General features: G+C 42.1%; 1 protein-coding gene across 4 annotated transcripts in view; it reads left to right on the top strand.

Annotated features, from left to right (window-relative positions):
- MCPH1 (microcephalin 1) overlaps positions 1–20,292 on the top strand; it is a 242,014-nt gene that overhangs the window by 26,369 nt on the left and 195,353 nt on the right. For all 4 annotated transcript variants that reach the window (XR_015721989.1, XR_015721988.1, XM_087856471.1 and 1 more), the window contains exons 4-8: positions 6,677–6,764; positions 9,848–9,962; positions 15,415–15,558; positions 16,483–16,563; positions 18,656–19,834. Coding sequence is in view for 2 of the 4 variants with exons in the window: in XM_087856471.1 (XP_087712597.1) it covers positions 6,677–6,764; positions 9,848–9,962; positions 15,415–15,558; positions 16,483–16,563; positions 18,656–19,834 (1,607 nt within the window). In the remaining 2 variants the exon portion in view is untranslated. The remainder of the gene's footprint in view (positions 1–6,676; positions 6,765–9,847; positions 9,963–15,414; positions 15,559–16,482; positions 16,564–18,655; positions 19,835–20,292) is intronic.

The raw sequence follows: 20,292 nt of genomic DNA, 5'->3' as shown, positions 1-20,292 counted from the left end.
TTTTGAGTCCAAAATACTGCTTCCCGGTTCAGTTTGTGTCTATGGTTAGAGCTCCCACTGTGACTGCGGGTCTTGCTTTGTGCCTGGAAAGCGAGCACACATCCCTCTTCCTCACTTGTCCCCTGAGGGAAGTCCTCCACATTGTCTTGTATGTTGAAAGGGATTTTTTTCTCCCAGGTCGGATACTTTTCCATTGCCCTAGCTTTTGAAGAGGTAGTGAATGAAGGCAATACAGAGGGGGCTGGTGATATACGGTGTGTTTGGCATAGCCCTTGGAGTTGATCAGTGCAGCAGAGGGTTTGTCCTGAGGGCGGGATGGGAGGGGCGGTGGAGCAGGCTTGCAGTGGGAAGTGCCACCATTCCTTAGCTCTCAAGGGAGAAAGAGCTCTTTGGAATGGAGCCCAGGCAGGGCTTCCCAGAGGGAAGGATGACACAAGCTGCTTTGTTCCCTGTTGGCTCTGAAGTAGCAGCAATTGAAGATCAAAAAAGTTGGTTCTGCTTTTAGGGGTGTCACTTGAAACACTTTTCTGCTTGACCACTAGATGGGAGGATAGTGTCGCTTTACATTTCTGAAGAAAAGCAGAAATGCAACTAGTGAGCTTGTCTTTGTTTGTTCAGTAGATTTTGATTGAGTCCCCAATAAACACCGGTTTTAATGTAGTAGCTGTTTAGTATTTTACTAAGCATGTGAACACACAAGTTGTTTGCATGCGTAGAATGACATCACCAGTATTACAGGCCACCTGTTTCTTTGTTGTGAAAGGTCGTAGATAACAGGTAGATTCAAGAAGTGCATCTTTCCATGCTACTGAGTGACAGATAAATTGTTGGGACGCTAATTGCCAGTAAGGACTGAATATATCTTCTGCAACTACATTACCTGGGTCAGGCACATATTTTACCCAGTTGAATCAAGCCTTTTCCCAAACTACTAACTAGTAGAGGATACTTAGGAGTTTTGTGAACTTGGGCAAATAATCTCCTGTGAGCCTCAGTTGTCAAATGTGAGAAAATGATATGATAGTATTTATCCACCAGGATTGATGTGAGGTTCTTGTGAGCTGGCGGGGCTTTAGGATGCTGCTGATTGTAACTTAAGTATCATGTAAATGATGGTGCAGTTATCCTGGTTCTTTTCAGCCAAGTCTTATGTCAGGATGCTTCCTGGCCACCCCCTTTTGCTGTTTTGTTGCTTATAACAGCGGGAAATAAGTGGTGTTTCACTTGAGTAAGAAGAAGCTGGTGGGTGCTGCTCAGGGTACAAATTGGTCATTGATGGGCCTTTGTTTAAAAAGAGGCATTCCTAAGAAATATTTCTTTCCTTGGTTGCTTTATCATTGATGCCTGTTTCTCATTTCTTTCATTAGATCTATTTTTCTGCCTACCCCATTCACTATCCGCTTTCTTTGAGCTTAGGTAATTACTTTGTTTTTTAAAAAAATCAACCTTATAAAAATGTAATTTACATAAAATGAAGTGTACCCATTTCAAATGTACAGTTCACTGGGTTTTGACAAATGTATGACCTTGAGATCAAGAATCACATGCTCTACTGACTAAGCCAGCCAGGGGCTTCCATAATTCAGTGTTTTTTAATATAATTACGGAGATTTGCAGCCACCAACACAATCAATTTAAAACATTCTTATCACCGTAGAATGCAACTTTGTACCCTTTACATCACCCTGCATACCCTCCAGCCCAGGGCAAGTATTAATCTACTCTCTGTCTGCATGGATTTGCCTCTTCTGAACATGTCTTGTAAGTGGACTCATATAATATGTGGTCTTTGTGCCTGGCTTCTTTCTCTTAAAATAATGTTTTCAAGACTCCTCCATGTTGTAGCATGTATCAGAATTTCACTTTTTTAAAATTATCAAATAATATTCCATTGCATGGCTGTATCACATATATCCATATCATGTATGATTTGTAAGTATTTTTTTCCTATTCTGTGGGTTGTTTTTATATGTCCTTTACAGTTTCCTTTGAAGCAAAAGGTTCTGATTTTTATGAGGCCCAGTTTATTTTTTGTTTCTTATGCTTTCGATGTTATTTAAGGAACTATTAACAAATCTGAGTTGGGAAGATTTACTTCTGTATTTTCTTCTGAGAGTTTTATAGTTTTAGCTCTAACAGTTTTGGTTTTCCATTCATTTGAAGTTAGTTTCTGTGCGTGGTGTGAGGTAGGGGTCTGATTTCATCCTTTTTTGTGTGGGTGTCTGGTTGTCCCAGCACCATTGTTGAAAAGATGATTCTTTCCCAGTAACTTTTGTCACTGATTTTGACTCTCGTTAAAATCAATTAACCAGGGGCTCCTGGGTAGTTCACTCAGTTAAGCATCCGACTCTTGGCTCTGGTCATGATCTCAGGGTCCTGCGCTCTGCTTCAGGCTCTGCGCTCAGCAGGGAGTCTGCTTGAGATCCCCTCCCCACTAGCCCTGCTCAAGCTCCCCCTTTCTCTCTCTCTCTCTCAAAAAAAAAAAAGTCAATTAACCATACATTTGAGGATCCCCTCTGGCTTTAGTGTGTATTTCCCTGATGACTTGTACTAAATGTAAGATCACATGCTTAGTGACTGTTTGTCTTTGGTTTAAATCTTTTGCCCACTTCTAAAAATTGGGTTTTGGCTTTTTAATATTGAGTTACAGGTGATTTTTGCACATTGTTCATATCAATATTATTGGTCAGATACACATACTGTAAATATCTGATCTCAGTGTGTGACTGACCTTTCATTTTCTTTGCTCTGTCTTTCAAAATACACCAGTTTTTTATTTTGTTGAACTGCAGTTTTTCATTTTCTTCTTTTATGCTTTGTGTTTTTGATATTATGTCTGAATGTCTTGGCTTACTTCGAAATTGTGAATTTTTTCTTCCATTTTCTTCTAGGAGTTTATAGCTTTGGCCTTTATGTTTAGTTCTGTGGCCTAGAGCGTGCGTGCATATGTGTGTGTTTAAGATGAGGTCAAAGTGTTTCTTTCTACAGTGATGACGTTTGCTCCTTCGGAAAATATCTTTTGAGTACTTACTCTCTGCCAGGCCTTGGGGTTACTGTTGTAACTAGACAGGTGAATCCACTCCCCTCATGGAACTTAGTTTTTGTGAAAGAAGCAAGTTTTGTAAGTGCAGGGTTTAGTGAATCCTCTGAAGGGAGCAGGAGGGGCTTAGGCACAACGCCCATGTGGAGTTGGTTACCCTCCTGACACAGTGGCTGGGGAGGCCTCTTGAGTTGGTGACTGTGAGCTGAGGCAAAGAAGACGTGAAGGAACTAGGTGTTCAGAGACTTGGGGACCGGTTTGTGGAGGAGCAGGAGGTCATGGCCTGAGACGGGATGATGCCAGTGTGTTTGAGGATGTCAGAGCTTCAGTGGTCGGGATCTCTGGGGAGAGGAAGCTTAGAGGCAGGAATGTGCTCCTGCTGGGCTGTGGAAGGGGTTTGAATTTTATGCACACCTCTCTCTTTATTCTCAGTATGCCCTCTCAGTGTCAGACCTGCACATGGGGTTGCCTGCTGGCTGAATTCTTATGGATGAGGCACAGCACCCACACGTAAACAGCTCCAGGCCTGAACTTGTGTCCTCTGTTAACTACCTCCTGACTTCGTTTTCTTAGTTCAGGTGCCATTTCTTTCCCTGTTGTGCCAGCCAGAGCCCTTTGAATCAGAATGCCTAGTTTCCTGTTCCCATCCTGTTATGGAGAGAGGGCCCCTCACACACAGGAAAGAGAGAAGTCAGCTATTATTACAAAGCTTGTAGTGAAGCAGTGGTCCCTTTTTAACCCCTTCCCTCAGTTCCTGTTCCCCAGGGGGGGACGCCTCTTCACCCATGCGCCTCGCTGCAGCTCTGTCTTGACCTCCGTATTCCTAGTTACTGTGGCTCCACTGCTGCCTTGACTTTCCAGTTTCCAAACTCTAGACTTTGTAGTCTGGAAATGCACATTTGGTTCTCCAAGTGGCCGCGTTCTGGGGGACCCCACGCCATGTACGTGCACCTACTCATTGCACCCACACCTACACTGCTTCTCTCCTGATTCTGTAATAAAATCAGCAGCTGATGAACTAAATCAGCAGCTTTACTTTACATTATTACGACTGTGAAAGTTGTTCTTAGCTGAATCTGAAAATGCACACAAATACATTTCCTTTTGTGTGAAAGTTTGTCCTACCTGAGCTCAGCCTGGTATCCTTGAGTCCAGCGTGTCCTTGGTCCAAGTCGTCTGAAAACCGAGCCTGTCACCTGCTTTGTTGGCAGGAGCGAGTGGGATGCAGTGGCCGACTGTGGGCTCAGTTAGGGGTGCAGCTGCTACTCCTCAGACCCACCCTTGCTGCTGGAGCCCCTGAGGTCTGAGGAGAGGAGTCCAGTCCCTTGTCCTCCCTCGTCCAGCTTCCAGGCTCGGGTTTCCTTTTCTGTATTTGCTTTTCAGTTCCCTAGACATCTCTATCTACTCTTTATTTCTGTTGGTCTGTGTCGTTTTGTTTTACTTTACTGTCATTTGAATGGGGTTTTGAGGGCAGCAGAGAAAAACATACATGCTCAGTCCACCAGTTGTAACAAGAGCTTGAGAACATTCCATTTTTATTTCTAAATATTGCTCATTCAGGAATCTCCACACAGTCCCACAGCTTTGGTGAAACCTGTAGCATGTCCTACCCCCACAGTCCCTGCCTGTACTCCTTGCCCTAAGTGTCCCTGTCCTGGACACATCCTGCAGAGTGGCCTGTCCAGCGCCCCCCCCCCCCCACCTCTCCTAGCACCCTGGGCTGTCAAAGCTCAGGAGCTTGGCAGCAGATACAGCCCTCAGGGCGACCTGTATGACCTCCTGGTCACTGGTGTCCTCGCTCCAGTGCATTCACTGCAGTCGCACCAAGTGAGGTCTGCTTTCCCAGAATTGTCACGCTCTTGCTCCCTTTGCTGCACTTTTGTCTGTGCTTTTCCTCCAGACGGAAGATCTGCATCCCCCCAAATCCGCTTCCTCATCAGAATTGAATCTGGTGCTCGCCTCCCACCTAGAGCTTCTCCTGATTCCCGTGTGTCGCTCGTGCTCTCTCTCTGGCTTCTTCTCTCCCTTGTTCTCTTACTCTAATTACTGTGCTGTGGTATTTTTTTTTTTTTAATTTTTGCATTTTGTGCAAACTTCTTTCATGGCTGGCTTAATAAAAGACAGTGGCAGTGTCCTGTCTGCCTCTGCATTCAGTGTATTGGGATCTCACACACACACACACACACACACACACACACACACACACACCCCATTTAGCTTTAACTCCATTGTGTGCTCATGAGAGAGAAATGAAAAAGGCAAATGAAGCCTTCTTGTGACAAAAACAGTTTTGACCTCACATGCCCTCAGAGGAGGCTTAGGGACCCCAGGGGTCTTCTGACTACACTTTGAGATTTATTAGCCTAGTGATAAATAGTATTGTCATTTGGTGTGTAATCTTCCAGACTGCCTAAAATGAGAAATACTTAATTATATATAGTATACAGCATCATGTTCGCATTGCTGGAGTTTTGTTTTATTCTTAATATATTTAAGATAGTTTTCTATATGAATATGGATATATTTGTCCTGTTCTTTTTTGCATTATATTTTAATGGTATTTTCAACTGTCATTTGCATACTAAATGTTGAACAGTGACAGGCCCCCTACACTGGGCCATATTTTAGGGGCCATATTTTAAAAAGACTGAAGCAACAGGTAGGTGAGATTATTCTGTAAACACATGAGTGATTGAAGGCTTTTGATCGGGGTTGTGGAGAGGTGAATAAAATGTTTTAAGCTTAGTCTTTCAGTAATAATATGAATGAGTGAGAAGAGTAGGAACTGTAGGTAAGGAGATCATTTAGAAAATTATTGTAATTGTTTAGATTTGAGCGTCTGAATGTTTATAAGTAAGTAATGGTCCAGCGATTCCCAAGACGTGCAGGGAGGTGTGAAGGGTGGCTTAGCGACAGTGGAAATGACAGACTGATGATAGACAGTCATGGGCAGTAGGGCACGGCTGGGAGAAGCTGGGATCGCCCACCCTGCTCTCGGTGAAACACACCAGTTTTGGTGGCAAGATAATCTTTCTGGCTGAATTTCTTTAGGGCCCTTCTCGCTCTAGATTATTCCTTTTAGGTCCTGTGTACGCTATTCATTTAACAGCATGTGCTTATGCTGTATATGCGTCCTGCACTCATCAATTTGAAGGCTGTTACAAGTCTGAAGTTACTGCATAAAATCTGCTTCCCTTACCTGCCTCTTGCTTCTACTCTTACACTTTAAAAACACCATAGGGAGAGGCACCTGGGTGGCTCAGTGGGTTAAGCGTCTGCCTTCAGCTCAGGTCATGATCCCAGGGTCCTGGAATCGAGCTCTGCATTGGGCTCCCTGCTCTGCGGGGAGCCTGCTTCTCCCTCTCCCTCTGCCTGCCACTCCCCCTGTTTGTGCTCACTCTCCTTCTCTCAAATAAATCTTAAAAAAAAAAAAAAACATTGTAGAGAGACTATTTTGGAAAGTTGAATTTATGTTGCCCGTTGTGTTTGGTTATAAATGTACTTACTTTAAAAGCCATTTCTGTTAACATGGCCTGTGCATCTCTTAAATTGCTAACTGACATACGTGCCGACGTAATGCTGTGTGACTATAACAGGGACAAATGCCCATTATGCTCTATCGATTTAATTACACAGATGCAGGACAGCTGGAGCGCACATCGATGAAGCACTCTTCCCTGCAGCCAATACTAGGGAACACCTACCAAGCCTAATTAAAAAAAAAGTAAGTATGTGATTTTGACAGTTGCAGTTATGGCAGGGTTTTTAAGAAAGTTACAGACATTAGTGTATCCCCTAAATGCTTTGATGTAATTTGTAAGAAGTGGACGAGCTGTCTGCCTAGCAGAAAACTAAAAGTTGCCAAGACACTGGCAGACATGCAGGTACACTGGGAACGGCTTTGGAATTCAGTTTGTTAACGTCTGCAGCAAAATACCTTCGTTCTGCTGTTTAGCTGGAGAATCTCAAAAGTCAGACGCAGAAATATCCAAGTTATTTATTAAATAATGAAGTTATTTATTATGGAAAATCCACAGTGCAAACATAAAGACACTGCTTTCCTTTGAGATCTAGTTCACGTTTGATCCACAACATTTTCCCTCTTTCATTATTTAAAAGTTTTAATTGTGATTTCTTTATTTGAGGTAAACCGGTTTACTAGGAAACGTCAGAGTTGCTTTGTTTTCACATGAGTATCCCTGTTGGAGAGGAGATTTGCAGACTTTGTCCAAACTGAATGAGACCCGTACATTTCCTGTAGGTTAAGGAAGACGTTCCCATGGGCATCTCAGATTTTCTGTAAATGGCAAATCTCGTATCTCGGACATTTCAGTTCGGGAAGCCGGGATTTGCAGCGCATTGATGGACAAACTTAACTCCAGTCTTTGTCCAGATCTCCTTCGATTAGAGGTGAAATAGAGCCTCTAAGTCTCCACTCTCTGTGATATGCCAAGCAATGGCTGTGTCTACTCTTTTACAAATAAAGGACTTATTTATTTTTACTTTTTTTTATTATGTTATATTAGTTACCATACACTAATTAGTTTTTGATGTAGTGTTCCATGATTCATTGTTTGCATACAACACCCAGTGCTCCATGCAATTCGTGCCCTCCTTAATACCCATCACTGGGCTATCCCACCCCCACCCCCCCCAGACCCTCAGTTTGTTTCCCGGAGTCCATAGTCTCTTATGGTTCATCCCCCACTCTGATTCCTCCCCTTCATTTTTCCTTTTAAAACACATTAATAATATGAGTTGTATTTTCATCATAAAACATAGCGTAAACACAGATAAGGCAAATACCTCTCTTAATGTGTCTTTCCTCAAAATAAGCAATTTTTGGTTTGACTTGGGTCCTTGTGGATCCGATGGTCTTCAGTACATGTACATTACAGACACACACACACGTTTCGTACGAATGAGGTTCTACTGTGTTACATGTATGGTCTGGGAGATTGCTTTTTTCTTCTTCATGTAACAGTGTGTGTTTGACCATTTCATGACAGTATACGTAGCCCTTCACTCTTCCATATATTATATGGCATCAGCGTGTCTTTCTTGGATCCATGAACCCTTGAATCATTGTTGGTTTTTACTAAGCACGTTGTTTATGTGACATGTTTGAGTTTATTTCTCCAAGTGGATTATCTGGAAATGAAGTGACTGGGTCAAAATGTACATGCACTTTGTAACAGTTCCACAATAGTGTAAAGGACTACCTGTTTCTTGACACAGTGACTAGGGCTGATATTATTAATCTTTGTCGTTTTCCCTGATCTGAAGCATAAGTAATGACTGCTTACACACTTCATTTAAATGTCTACTTGTGCCTGAAAACTTTCCCTTTCCCTTTCCCTTTTTTAAGTGCAGTTGCGAAGTGAACATGACTTCAGACTGTATTATTTTGGGCTCTTTGACAAGGTTCTCAGCTTCACTCTCCTTCCTTCTTTCTGTTGCCAGCCTGACCCTCTTGTTTGCTGTTCTTAAATTCACCAAGCATATTTGTGATTTAGAGCCATTGCATTGCATATCTGTTCCCTCTATCTGGAATACGTTTCCCCCAAACTTCACGCATGTGACCATTTTCCTAACTTCAGTAGGGCTTTGTGCCAGAGTTCCTTTCTCAGGGAGACCCCCTCTGACTACCCTGTGTACAGTAGTGGTTCCTTTCCACTGTGCCAGCTGTCCTGATCCCACTCGCCTGCTGTTTTCCTTTTTATCTGTAGGACTTACCCCTTTCTGACATACTGTAATAATGGTGGCAGTTAGCTAGGGTTCAGTGGCTAACGGAGATTCACAGGACCATTCACAGGATAATACTTGAGAATCCGGGGAGCACCCTGGGAACAGGGAGGCCAGGGGGAGACTCTTGTGCTGGTCATGTACCCCTGTTGTCAGTACATTATGTCCCCCAACAGCGGAGCCCTCCCACTGGTGATAAGCAGTTGACCAGCTCTGGGAGTACAAATGCCCCCAAATGCTCTGGACTCATGGTTACAAAGCAACATTGTTCATTAGGACATTGCATGCTGTGCTTGTACTTTGGGGAAAACAGTTCAGGCTAGTTCCAAGCCTGCTGGAATTAACCGTCCTGACACACATAACCTCTATTTTACTTAATAATGATGTTTATTTTCTGTCATTCTTTAGTAGAGTATGAGCTCCTGATAGCAAGAATCCTCTTCTGTTCCAAGACCAGTGCCTGACACATATATCTTTGTTAACTAATGAATGAGAGCAGGATGCTCAGTCAAGGACACAGTGCGGGTGTGGGAAGTTCACCCAAGACTGTCTTTGGGTGTCAGCCTTGGGCTTCATTGTCACACCGTGTATGTGTAGTTTGAGTTTTGGGGTTTTACTGGCTGAATAGAATTGATTTAAAGGTATTAAGCAGGATTCAATTTTGGTTCTTTTCTTTGGTTGTTAGAGAATAATCGCTTTTATACTTTGTTGCCATGTTATGGTCTTGGGGGAGGGGGAAGGAGAAGAGATAATGTAAGAGTAACAAAATTAAGGAAAACGACTAATTTTGTGTAAGAACCTTCATGGAAACTAAGATTGCTGGGATCCTGAAAATGCCTCAGAAAATGTAGCTACTTAGTGTACAGTCTTGTATTTAGTCTTTCGGTTCTGCTGCTGTTCTTACAGAGGCACAGAGAGACGGAAATACTTCTGTTTCACATGCAGTGCAAGGAATGCCTCTGTCGGAAGGTTTTACTTGCAGGGTTTTGAAGGTATCAGAAGTGTGGGGAGCAGGCTGTCTTTTTACACAATAGTATTCATATTTATGTCCTTTCTGCACAGCGGAAGTGTATGCAGCCTAAAGATTTTATTCCTAAAACACCAGAACACGATAAAAGGCTTAAGAAGAAATTTGAGAAAATGGCTACAGAGCTACAAAGGCAGAAGAGCAGACTGGGTGAGTCCAGAAATCCAGCGCGGTCCTGTGCACCTGTTTTAGCCGCCCGACGGCCAGTGGCGCCTGGGCGGACCACCTCCAGCCTGCAGGAGACTGGACCGCGCCTGCTGAGGGCCGTGGTGTGAGCTCAGGGGCCAAAGTCTCTGCCACTCACTACATCAGTGGAGATTTCTGCTTTCAGGAATGATTATAGAAAAACAGATTTTGACTAAGAAGCCCTGTTAGAATAAATCCCTGTTCATTTCTTTGTTACTTTATATCTCACTTTGTGTTTTTTTGGTCTTTTTGTTTTATTACCTAGAATAGGGAGATGTTAGTTAATATATGCTTTCCTTTATTTCACCTTAAATATATATAATTTTTAGCTGTCAATTATTCCTCAGTAAAGCTAAAAAAAAAAAAAAAAGAAACACATTTCGTCTTTGGGCTTTCATAATACCTATTTATAAATAAGCCCACAGTTGTATTTTTACTCTTTTAAAGGTATGTTTTCTTCTAACTTTGACTGTCTTTTGTTTGCTTTTTTTTTTTTTTGCCTTCAGCAGTTTGAATTTTATGTTCATTGGTCCAGTTTTTTTTTTTTTAAATATCCTACTCGGAGTTCACAGAGGTGCTTGAATTCTTTTTCCCCCTCTGTGCATCAGTTCGTATATTGTCTATTGACTTTTTTTTTTTTTTTACAGTTCACTAATATGTTCTTCTGCTGGGTCTAATCTATAAAATCCATCTGTTCAGTTCATAATTTTGGTTTTTATTTTGCAGTTCTAGAGTTTCCGATTTTTTTAATAGATTTTGTTATTAAATCACATTTTTCTTTTCAATCTTTCTTTGCTTCTATCTGCATTATCTAGAATGCCTCTGTTGTTTTGTATGATGTTTTTTTCTCTTGCTTTTTGTGGTATACGTCCTGTCTTTTAGTAGGAATGATGGTTTGTTTTTGTAATTGAAGGCAAGTCATTAGTTATAAAATATGTTTGAAGCTCTAGGCAACATTATTTTCTTAGACACAAAGTTTCTAGTTTCCTCTGCTAAGCAGATTGAGTTGGGCCTTGTTGGCTTTATCTGGACTGATTTGAATAGGAGCATCACTGACTTTCAGTAAGGCTTGGTAGACTTCTGATTTGACATTGATGCCAGAATGTGGCCATCTAGACCTTTCTCTCTTTTTTTTAAAGATATTTATTTATTTGACACAGAGATATCAGGGGCAGAGGAAGAGGGAGAAGCAGGCTTCCCGCTCAGCAAGGAGCCCAAGGGGGACTCCATCTGAGGACCCTGGGATCATGACCTGAGTGGAAGGCAGACGCTTCACTGACTGAGCCACCCAGGTGTCCCCATCTAGACCTTTCCTCTGAGAGCCTGACATGATAACTAGGATCTCTTCCCTTAACTGGTTCTGAACTCCCATTTTCATCTCTCAGCGAAAATACACCACGGAGAACTTTCCACCATTTCACAGAAGAATTTGACTTACCTTTTAGTATCCTGCCATTTGTAGCTTCAGAATTGGGCAACTTTCTTGAAGATAAAATCGCATGCAAGGACCAGTTTTCTACTACACCCTGTTTAGTGGGATTTGGTGCCGCAAAGCCTTTGGTTTTCTCTTTAGTTTGTTGATACTGATAAACACTTAGCTTGTGTCTTTGTTTCTCAGCAACTGCTCTCTGCCTGGTCGGAGACTGGACCTTCAGCTTCTTGCCCCAGGGCCTTTAATGAGTCCTCCTGGGGGTAAAAACATACGCTTGTCCCCTGGCCTCTCAGTGCTCCTCCTCTCCAGAATCTTGACTCCTCTGATTCTGGTCTCTTCAGTAGTTCCCTGATGCTTTTGTGTAGACATTATTTGTATTTTATATAGATCCTGTATTTTCTTTTTCTCTGTGTAGGCATTATTTGGCTTTAAGATACTTTATTTCTTTGTCTTAAATTACTTGTAAAACCTTAAAGCACTTGAACAGTGGTACAATCTCTGTTGTTTATAGATGCATTTTGCACAAGGCTACAAATATCACATAATGAACTTGGGAGATCAGTTAGCTACATGTTTCAGTTCTAGTAGCAACAGGCTGCTTCTCTGGAATCAAAAATAGGGAAATTTTTGTCCTTATGTGTTTAATGTAGAGTCTTTTCTATTCTTTTTTTTTTTCTTTTTTGAAGTATAATTGACCTAACATATTAGTTTCAAGTGTATGGCATAATGATTCACGGTTTGTGTTATGTTCTGAAATGGTCACAAGTCCAGTTAACATCTGTCACCATACATACTACAAAAATTTTTTTTTCTCATGATGGAACTTTTAAGACCCAGTTTCCCAGCTACTTTCAAATATGTAGTATAGTGTTACTAACTGTAGTCACCATGCCATTCATTACATCCCCATGACTCACTCATTTTATAACTGGGAATTTGTACCTTTGGAGCTCCTTCACCCATTTTGCTCATCCCCCCACGCCGGGGCCTCAGACAACCACCAGTCTGTTCTCTCTGCCCATGAGCTTGGTTGTTTTGGTTTTTGTTTTCTGATTTTGTTAATAGATTCCACATATAAGTGACATCATACAGTATTTATCTTTCTCTGACTTATTTCACTTAGTGTAATATGCTCAAGGTCTATCCATGCTGTCACAAATGGCAAGGTTTTGTTCTTTTTTATGGCTGAGTAGTATTCCTCTGAGTGTGTATCCCTGCATGTGTGTGCGTGTGTGTGTACGCACCATGTTTCTTTGTTAATTCATAGATGGACATGTAGGTTGTTTCCATGTCTTGGCGATTGTAAATAATGTTGCAGTGAACATGAAGGGGTCAGATATCTTTTTGCATTAGTGTTTTCCTTTTTTTTTTTTTCTTCAGTGTTTTCATTTCTTTCAGGTAAATAAATACCCAAAAGTGGAATTACTGGATCATATGGGAAGTTCAGTTTTTAATTTTTTGAGAAACCTCCATAGAGTTTTCCACAGTGGCTGCACCAATTTACATTCCCATCAAGAGTACACAGGAGCTCCGTTTCTGCACATCCTTGCCAACACTTGTTATTTTTGGTCTTTTTGATAATAATCATTCTAATATGTGGTTAGAATCTCATTGTGGTTTTGATTTGCATTTCCCTTAATGATGAGTGCTGCTCTTTTTTTATGTACCTGTTGGCTATTTGTATGTCTTTGGAAAAATGTCTTGTTTAGATCCTCTGCCCATTTTTAAAATTGGATTTTTTTTTCTTGCTAGATGTATTCTTTTAATGATTTATAAAAATACTTTAGAACATCATGAAACTCTAAGTACCATATGTGTTTTTTGTATTTTTTTTTTGCCTTGATTCAGTGTTTCAGACCAATCCCAACACATCATTGATACATGTAAGCAATTTCAGTAACTATAATGCATAGCATAGAAATAAGCACTAATTCCTCTACTTTTTTGTTGTAGTGTGTATTGCCATGTCACAAATTCTCTGCTCTGTATCTTGAAATTTTTCATGTAGAATTATGAAGCTTTATTTTAAATCTGCTATGGTAACGCAACAGAATTGACTAGAACATTTAGCTTGTATAGATAGTGCTGCCAGATAATTTTCTAAAAACATAGCCTTTATCATTTGTTTTTGTGCTGAGTCATCCCTGTGTCTGAGAATCAGGTCTCTTTCTCTTGGTGCCATGCTGGTCCCTCCCTAACAGCCTCACACTAACTGGTCTACTGTGCTGCTCTGGCCGGACACATGGAGCAATAACTCTTGACATCCCTTTCTACCTGATGCCAGTTACCCACCGCGATCCTTACCCCTGCTTCTGAATGATTGCTTGACTCCTGCTGATTTCTAAGCATCAACCCCATGGGAACCCTCCTAGCGGCTCCTTGACTGGCCCCTAGAGGTGCTGTGTCCTCAACCATCTGTCACCTGTACTTGCTGTACTTGTGTCTGAAGGGTATAAACCAGGAGTCAGGTGCACACCGCACCCCGGGCTTCCACTTCCTCAGGTCACCCTATGGGGAAGTACCTCGGATGAAACCCTATGTTTCACCTGCCCTGCAACACCGCACGCCCTCTGTGATCGGGTTTTCCCTACAGCCTCAGGTCAGCCGTGTACCACTCTCCTGTCAGCTTTGTACTCTTGCCTTTTGGGCCTTCTTCTTACACCAGTGATGGTGTACTTAAAAAGAATTTGGCAAAACGGTACTAAAAAATTTTTTTATCTTTTTGGATCAAGTTTGTATCTTAATAAAAATTGCCTTTTAAACACTACAAATATAAGGTATTACAGATACAACTGATATGTCTGCAATATGGCAGAAGTATAGTTAGAGTTGTTCAGGCTTAAAAGTTGCAAAGGAGAAGACACTGAATGATTCTTGGTCTTTTTATTGGTGGGTGAAGGGAAGTGGTCAGAGCCCTGAAGTTCTCATTGAGCATATACGAGGTATGGATTCCAGAAAAACGCATACCTGTGCAACCACACCCAATTTAACCGTCATTTCATGGCTGAAGGAGTCCTGGCCCCAAAGTTGATATGTGCGTCTGTTGAGGGTTAGAGAGGGTTGGTTAGTGGTGGTGGTTTCTGAGACCCAGAGTAAACACTACTGTTAGAGGCAGAACTGTTTCTGTCCCATCTTAGGTTCTCAGCTGGGGCTTTGTTATTAAAAGACAGATTAATGGGAGAAGAGCAAAACACACTTGTAAGTTTTTTGTGACATGTGGGCTGTCAAAGGAGATAAAATCCCAAAGAATTGGTAGAATCTTAGTGCTTGTGTTGAACAAGAGGAGGCAATTGCGGAAAAGTAAGCTATAAGGGAACCAAAGGAGGGTAAGAGTTCCTTTAACAAGGCCTGTTTTACAGAATTCTCTTGGCTTCAGTGCCCCATCTCTGGTGATAAAGTGGAAGGGGTGCATCTTTCAAAGGGGAGTTTTATCTCCTGCATTCAGGAAGTAGCTTGGGGCGGGGGTGGGGTGTGTCTGAGCACCTCTCTTTCACCTGCTGTGATTTAAGTGCATTTTGCTCAAAATAATCCTTATGCCAACGTGGCATGTTTGGGGTGACATATTCTGCTGCTCTCGTTAGCGTTTAGGAACCAGATTGCATTCTGGCTTTACCTTCTCACTAGTTGTGTGATCCTGGATATAAACATGTTATTAACTCTTGCGTCTTGGTTTCTTCATCTTTACATGGGGAGACTGATAAGCTGATGCACTGGGTTTGGGAAAGGTTGAATGAAACAGTGCACGTAGTGTGCTTGGCGCATGGACGTTCCTCAGCAAATGTCAGCCAGCAGTTTTCACGCCAGTGTTACTGCACGTGGGGGTGGTGGGGTGAAGTGTAGCAGTGGGTAATGATGTTGCAGGGGACGAAGAAGACCATGGGGGTGGAGGAGGGGGGTGTTCCTCGAAAGGAATCATATTGTTGAAGTATTAAGCCTTCTGGCCTTTTTTTTTTTTTAGCTAAATAAATTTTTGTTTATTTTCAGATAATGATGTACCTGTCCTTTTATTTGAATCTAATGGCTCATTGATGTATAGTCCCACAATTAAAACGTGCGCCGGTCAGCACAGTACAATGCAGAGGAGGTTACAGGAGATGAAGGAGAAGAGGGAAAACCTTTCCCCTACGTGTAAGTGCTTGCATTTTATAAAGTGAAAGTGAGGCAAATTGCCTGGTGAGTAAATTGTGGTGGAAAGGTGTTTTTTTTTCTCTTTACCTGGGTATTTTAGTTGTTTCTTGATTCTTAACAGATTTTTATCTATTTCTGGGTAGACTTTGTTAATATTTTCTTCCAGAAAATGCTTTTGTTTCATTGAGATTTTTAAAGCCTATATTGAATTTATAGTTTTAAAGCATATATTTTAAGCACATATTGGGTGTGTAGTTTTGGATGTATACATTGAGAATCCTATTTTTTATAGCCCCTTTGTAATTTTTAATATCTTTGGGATGTTTTCTTTTAAAGAAAATCAGGCTCTTCTTTTGAGGGAATCTACTTTAGACTAAATATCTCATGCATTAGTTTTTGTTTTTCTTTATTACTGTTATCTTTAAAAAAATTTTTGAAGATTTTATTTATTTATTTGAGAGCGTGAGAGAGTGAGCAAGCATGAGTGGGGGCGTGAGGGAGAGGAACAGAGGGAGAAGCAGACTCCTTGCTGAGCGCAGAGCCTGACCTAGGGCTTGATCGCAGGACTCTGAGATCATAACCTGAGCCAAAACCCAGAGTCAGCTGCATTAACCAACTGAGCCACCCAGGCAGCCCTCAAAGTCTCTTCTAACTTTAATTATCCTATGATGTAACCCTTTTTATAACCTGATATATGTAGATTATTTTTTATGAATCTCATCATCTGTAATAGATTTGTGCTTATTGTTTTATAAAAACAAAAATAAGATTTTTGTGCTTATTGTTTTATAGTAGGTCTGGGATATGAAGTACCAGGCGTGAGTTGATGTTTGTGTGGAAGAGCAAAATGAGTAGGCTTACCATGGGCTTCGTCTACTAACATGTCAGAGTTGTATCTGATGAAGTGTGCGGTTTTGTTTTCAGCTTCGCTTGAAAAGTCTCATGATAACCCAGCTAACTCCCCGGGTGAAGCTTGGAACATTTCCCATGATACTTTGTGTTCAGGTAAAATTATTTTCTTTTCTGTGATATATTTAAACTATGAGAATATGATTTTCTTATTTGGAGTTTCTTCTGATGTCAAGAACAGTTGGTTAAAAGCTAGAATTCATGAATTTCACCCTGAAATTAGGTCTTAAAATAAAAAATAGGTATTGTAATACAATTAGGGCATAAGAAATTGCATGAGTTAAACCTCCTCTTCGGCTCCTCTGGTTTTTCTCCTAGGCATTTGCTTTCTTGGCACAGAATCAGTTGCTCTTTTTTTTTAAGAAAATCGTGTTGTACGTACTAACTTGCATGGAGTATACACTGTGTATAACTGAGAACAGTATGAGAGCTGCTTATTTCACACCATGGGTAATGACTCTATGCAACATGTGATTGAAGGCGGTCAGTGAGGTGTGTAGAGATCCTTAGAAAATTTAGAAGATAAAAGGCAGAATTTCTGCCTAGAAGCAGAGTGTTGGAAAGAATAAAATAAGGGTTTTATATTGTACATTCACTTGAAATGTGGGAGCCCTTGTTTCACATGGAATGATGGTTTTTCATGCTTATGTAGCTTTCTTTTGAGTGAGTTTTAAGAAATGTGATATAACCACGCAGTTTCGCCTGTGGAAGGGCCCAGGTAAGTAGCAGAGCTGTGAAAGCCACAGCAGTGGCAGATGACAACAGGAAGGTGTCAGGAGTTTAAGTCACAGCTTCCTTTTCAAGTGTGGCCTGTTCTTGTAGTCTCTTTGGTGTGTGTCTAAAATTATTTATCCATCTGTCTTAAATAATCTCCATCTTTTTATTTTTTACTCGCACTTATTTTATACAAGGTGGACACGAGTGCTAGTAACTAACACAGGTTTCATTTTTGCTGTCTTGGGCGCTGCTCTGTGTGTCTTACGTGCTGTACCTCATTTAACTCTCTCACTAGCCGTACGAAGTACATACCATTGTCACCCCCATTGTGTTCATGAGAAAACTAGGTCAGAGAGGTCAGACAGCTGATAAAAGTTGACATTGTTTGTGAGTGGCTAGCCCAGGATTCGAACTTAGGCAGTCTGACCTCAGAATTTATGCTTCATGACACGCACACTGCTTGTCAGCTTTTTGAAAAGTGTGCTAAGTTTGTTTGGCTGCTAGTGCTAAAATTGTCCTATATTTCTAGCTCCTCCCTTCAAGACTTGCAGGCTCCCTGACTTGGTGTGGGGACAGTGCCACCTCCGCTGGGGCCTCCCTCCACTCCCGGCTGGTTACCTCTGTTCTTCTTTAGAAGGAGAGCCCTTAGTAGTTTTGGGCTAGCGGCTTCAGATTCCAGAAAATAGTGCCTGTGTTCTGGGAGCTTCTAGTCCAGTGAGACGGACAGATAAGAATACTACTAATAATAGGACACATGCTTTTGGGAACTTCAGGCGGAGTTCTGCGTAACAGAGGAGGATGTGTGCAACTAGACTTGGTGAAGCGGGAGGATTCAGAGATTTTTGACAGCCGAGGTGGGTTTCGAGTAGGATTGACCCAGATTAAAGTGTGGAGTGAAGGCAAGGCCTGGAGGGAGAAATGTGTGTACAGTTTTCAGATGGGTGGCAGCCTAGCCATACACTCAAGAAGTGTATAAAACACGTGGGAAGTCAGAACCCTAAGATCTCCCAGGTGGTTCACTTTTGAGTATAAATGCAGCATGAGGACTTGCATGGAGGACAGAGGACTTAGGTGGGCTGCTTCATGGAAGGCTAGACCTTGACGTAGATGGTAGCATTAGTTCTTACTTTTTAGAATTATTGACCTCCTTGAGAAATTAATGACAAGATGTGGATGCTCTTCCTGGAAGAAAGTGCATATGCATATGAATGTTCAGGAAGTGAGCGTAACGGTTTTAGAGGTTTGTCCCCGCCTTCTTCACGGCCCCCACGCCCTCCATGCCCCATTCTTTAATGAAGAATGCTCGCCTGAAAGTTGTCCTCAGGTGGAAATAAGAAGAACCAGGATACGGTTGGTACTCTTTTTAACCAGTAGCTATGTTTAAGAAGTATTGCTTTATCGGTTAACTGAGAGTTACTTTTATAATAATTGAAACCATTTAAGTAGTTAATTCTTCATTAATACTTTCCAGATGAATCCTTTGCTGGTGATCTGCACTCATCTTTTGACAATCTCTGTGGAAATGTGAGATGTGGAAGTCAGGAAGGGAAACTGGGAGGAATTGTGGATGAAATTAAAAGTGATGTGTGTGTTTCATCACCTGTACTGAAGACAAGATCTCCTGGTTACCTCAGTCCGTTAACTCCTCAGAAACCCATGGATAGTCTTTCCAAAGAAGAGACTGGCCGGTGGGGAGATGCTGTGGGTGTGGTTGTCACCCTGGACAAGCAGCAGTCCGAGGGAGAAACCAGGATGATGTCTGACGAGAAACACAGCTTGTCCCCTCTGTTATCTGCAACCAAACGCTGCCCTTCAGGACATTCACGATCTGAGAGCTCCTCAGCAAGGAAAAAAAGAACGTCTGAGAGGGTGAATGCACCCCCCAAAGAAAGACTGAAGAAGAAGAGGTGCGGTGGGAAGCCTGCTGGGCCGAAGGGGCAGCTGTGGAAGTTGGGACGCCGCCTGCAGCTCCTGGCCAGGCCTGCTGTCGAGGCTCCCGGCTGCGGGGTGTCTTCCTACGATGATTATTTTTCACCTGATAATCTCAGGGAAAGGAGTTCAGAGGCTCTTCTTCCTGGACTTGAGCCATCCGCAGGCCTTGCTCAGTTCAGCTGCAGGGGAGGTCTTTCTCAGAGGGAGAGGAGAAACATAATGCAGATGGCTGACTTTTCCTGCATTGGTAAAAATCGCAGGTTGGTCAACATGACCGATGTAACAGCAAAAACTAGCTCCAGTCTTCAGAAACCTACACAGGACACAGCAGACGCGGTGTGGGGTTGCCTGACCTCTGAGGGAGTGTGTGCCGCTGAAGGAACCCCAGGCCATTGTCAGCAGGCTGGTGCTCAGAGAAGAGCAGGCCCATGCACAGATATGGATGATGAACCGGCTCTGTCACAGGGGTGTGGAGGGGAGGGACTTGGAGGCGATTTCCCTCGACTTGGAGGCGATTTCCCTCCTCTGGAACGAAGCAGCGTGGAAATGACAGGATTGCTGGACGTGAGAAGTGTGCAGAAGGAAGATAGCACTTCTGGAACGTGGAAGTCCTCGGGTGCTGAAATGCAGCGTGATTATGAGCTTGATTTTGTGGGTGATCGTACTGTGGACAAAGCTGCAGAAGAAAGGGAACACTCAGCCAGCAGACACGATGGAAGTATGTGAATCTCCTTTACAAGTACCTTTGTTGTAGGAATATGTGCTGGTGTGTCCGTCTTGTCACGTCATCACCACCTTTCCATAATTAAAATAGTTTCTTTTTTCCTCTTTTTAATTTTAAAGAATGTGCGTGTGTGTGATATTTTCCAATGATGCATTCTTTAGGGATAGGTAGCTTACCATCCTCTGGAATTTCTAGGTGCTTGGGTCAAATCTGCTGTTAGGAATACATCCCTCCCAAGTCTTTTCATGTAGGTTCCAAGAGTGAGGGATGCCTACTGTGAGTAGTTGACTAGAGAGGACACTTCCTTGTCTCTGGAGCCTTGTAATAACGTGATGTACACTGGGGCATTCTGCTAGAAGATTTGAGGCTATTTTAGAAGGGAAATTAAGGTGGTGTAGGCATTGGTTCCATCAAGAAAAGAGAAGGAACAAAAAAGGAAATGTGGAAGTACA

This window comes from Ursus americanus, chromosome 27 (genome assembly GCF_024610735.1).
Source record: "Ursus americanus isolate L20-20 chromosome 27, mUrsAme1.1.p, whole genome shotgun sequence".
NCBI classification, from domain to species: Eukaryota; Metazoa; Chordata; class Mammalia; order Carnivora; family Ursidae; genus Ursus; species Ursus americanus.
This window is presented reverse-complemented; position numbering and strand designations above follow the sequence as displayed.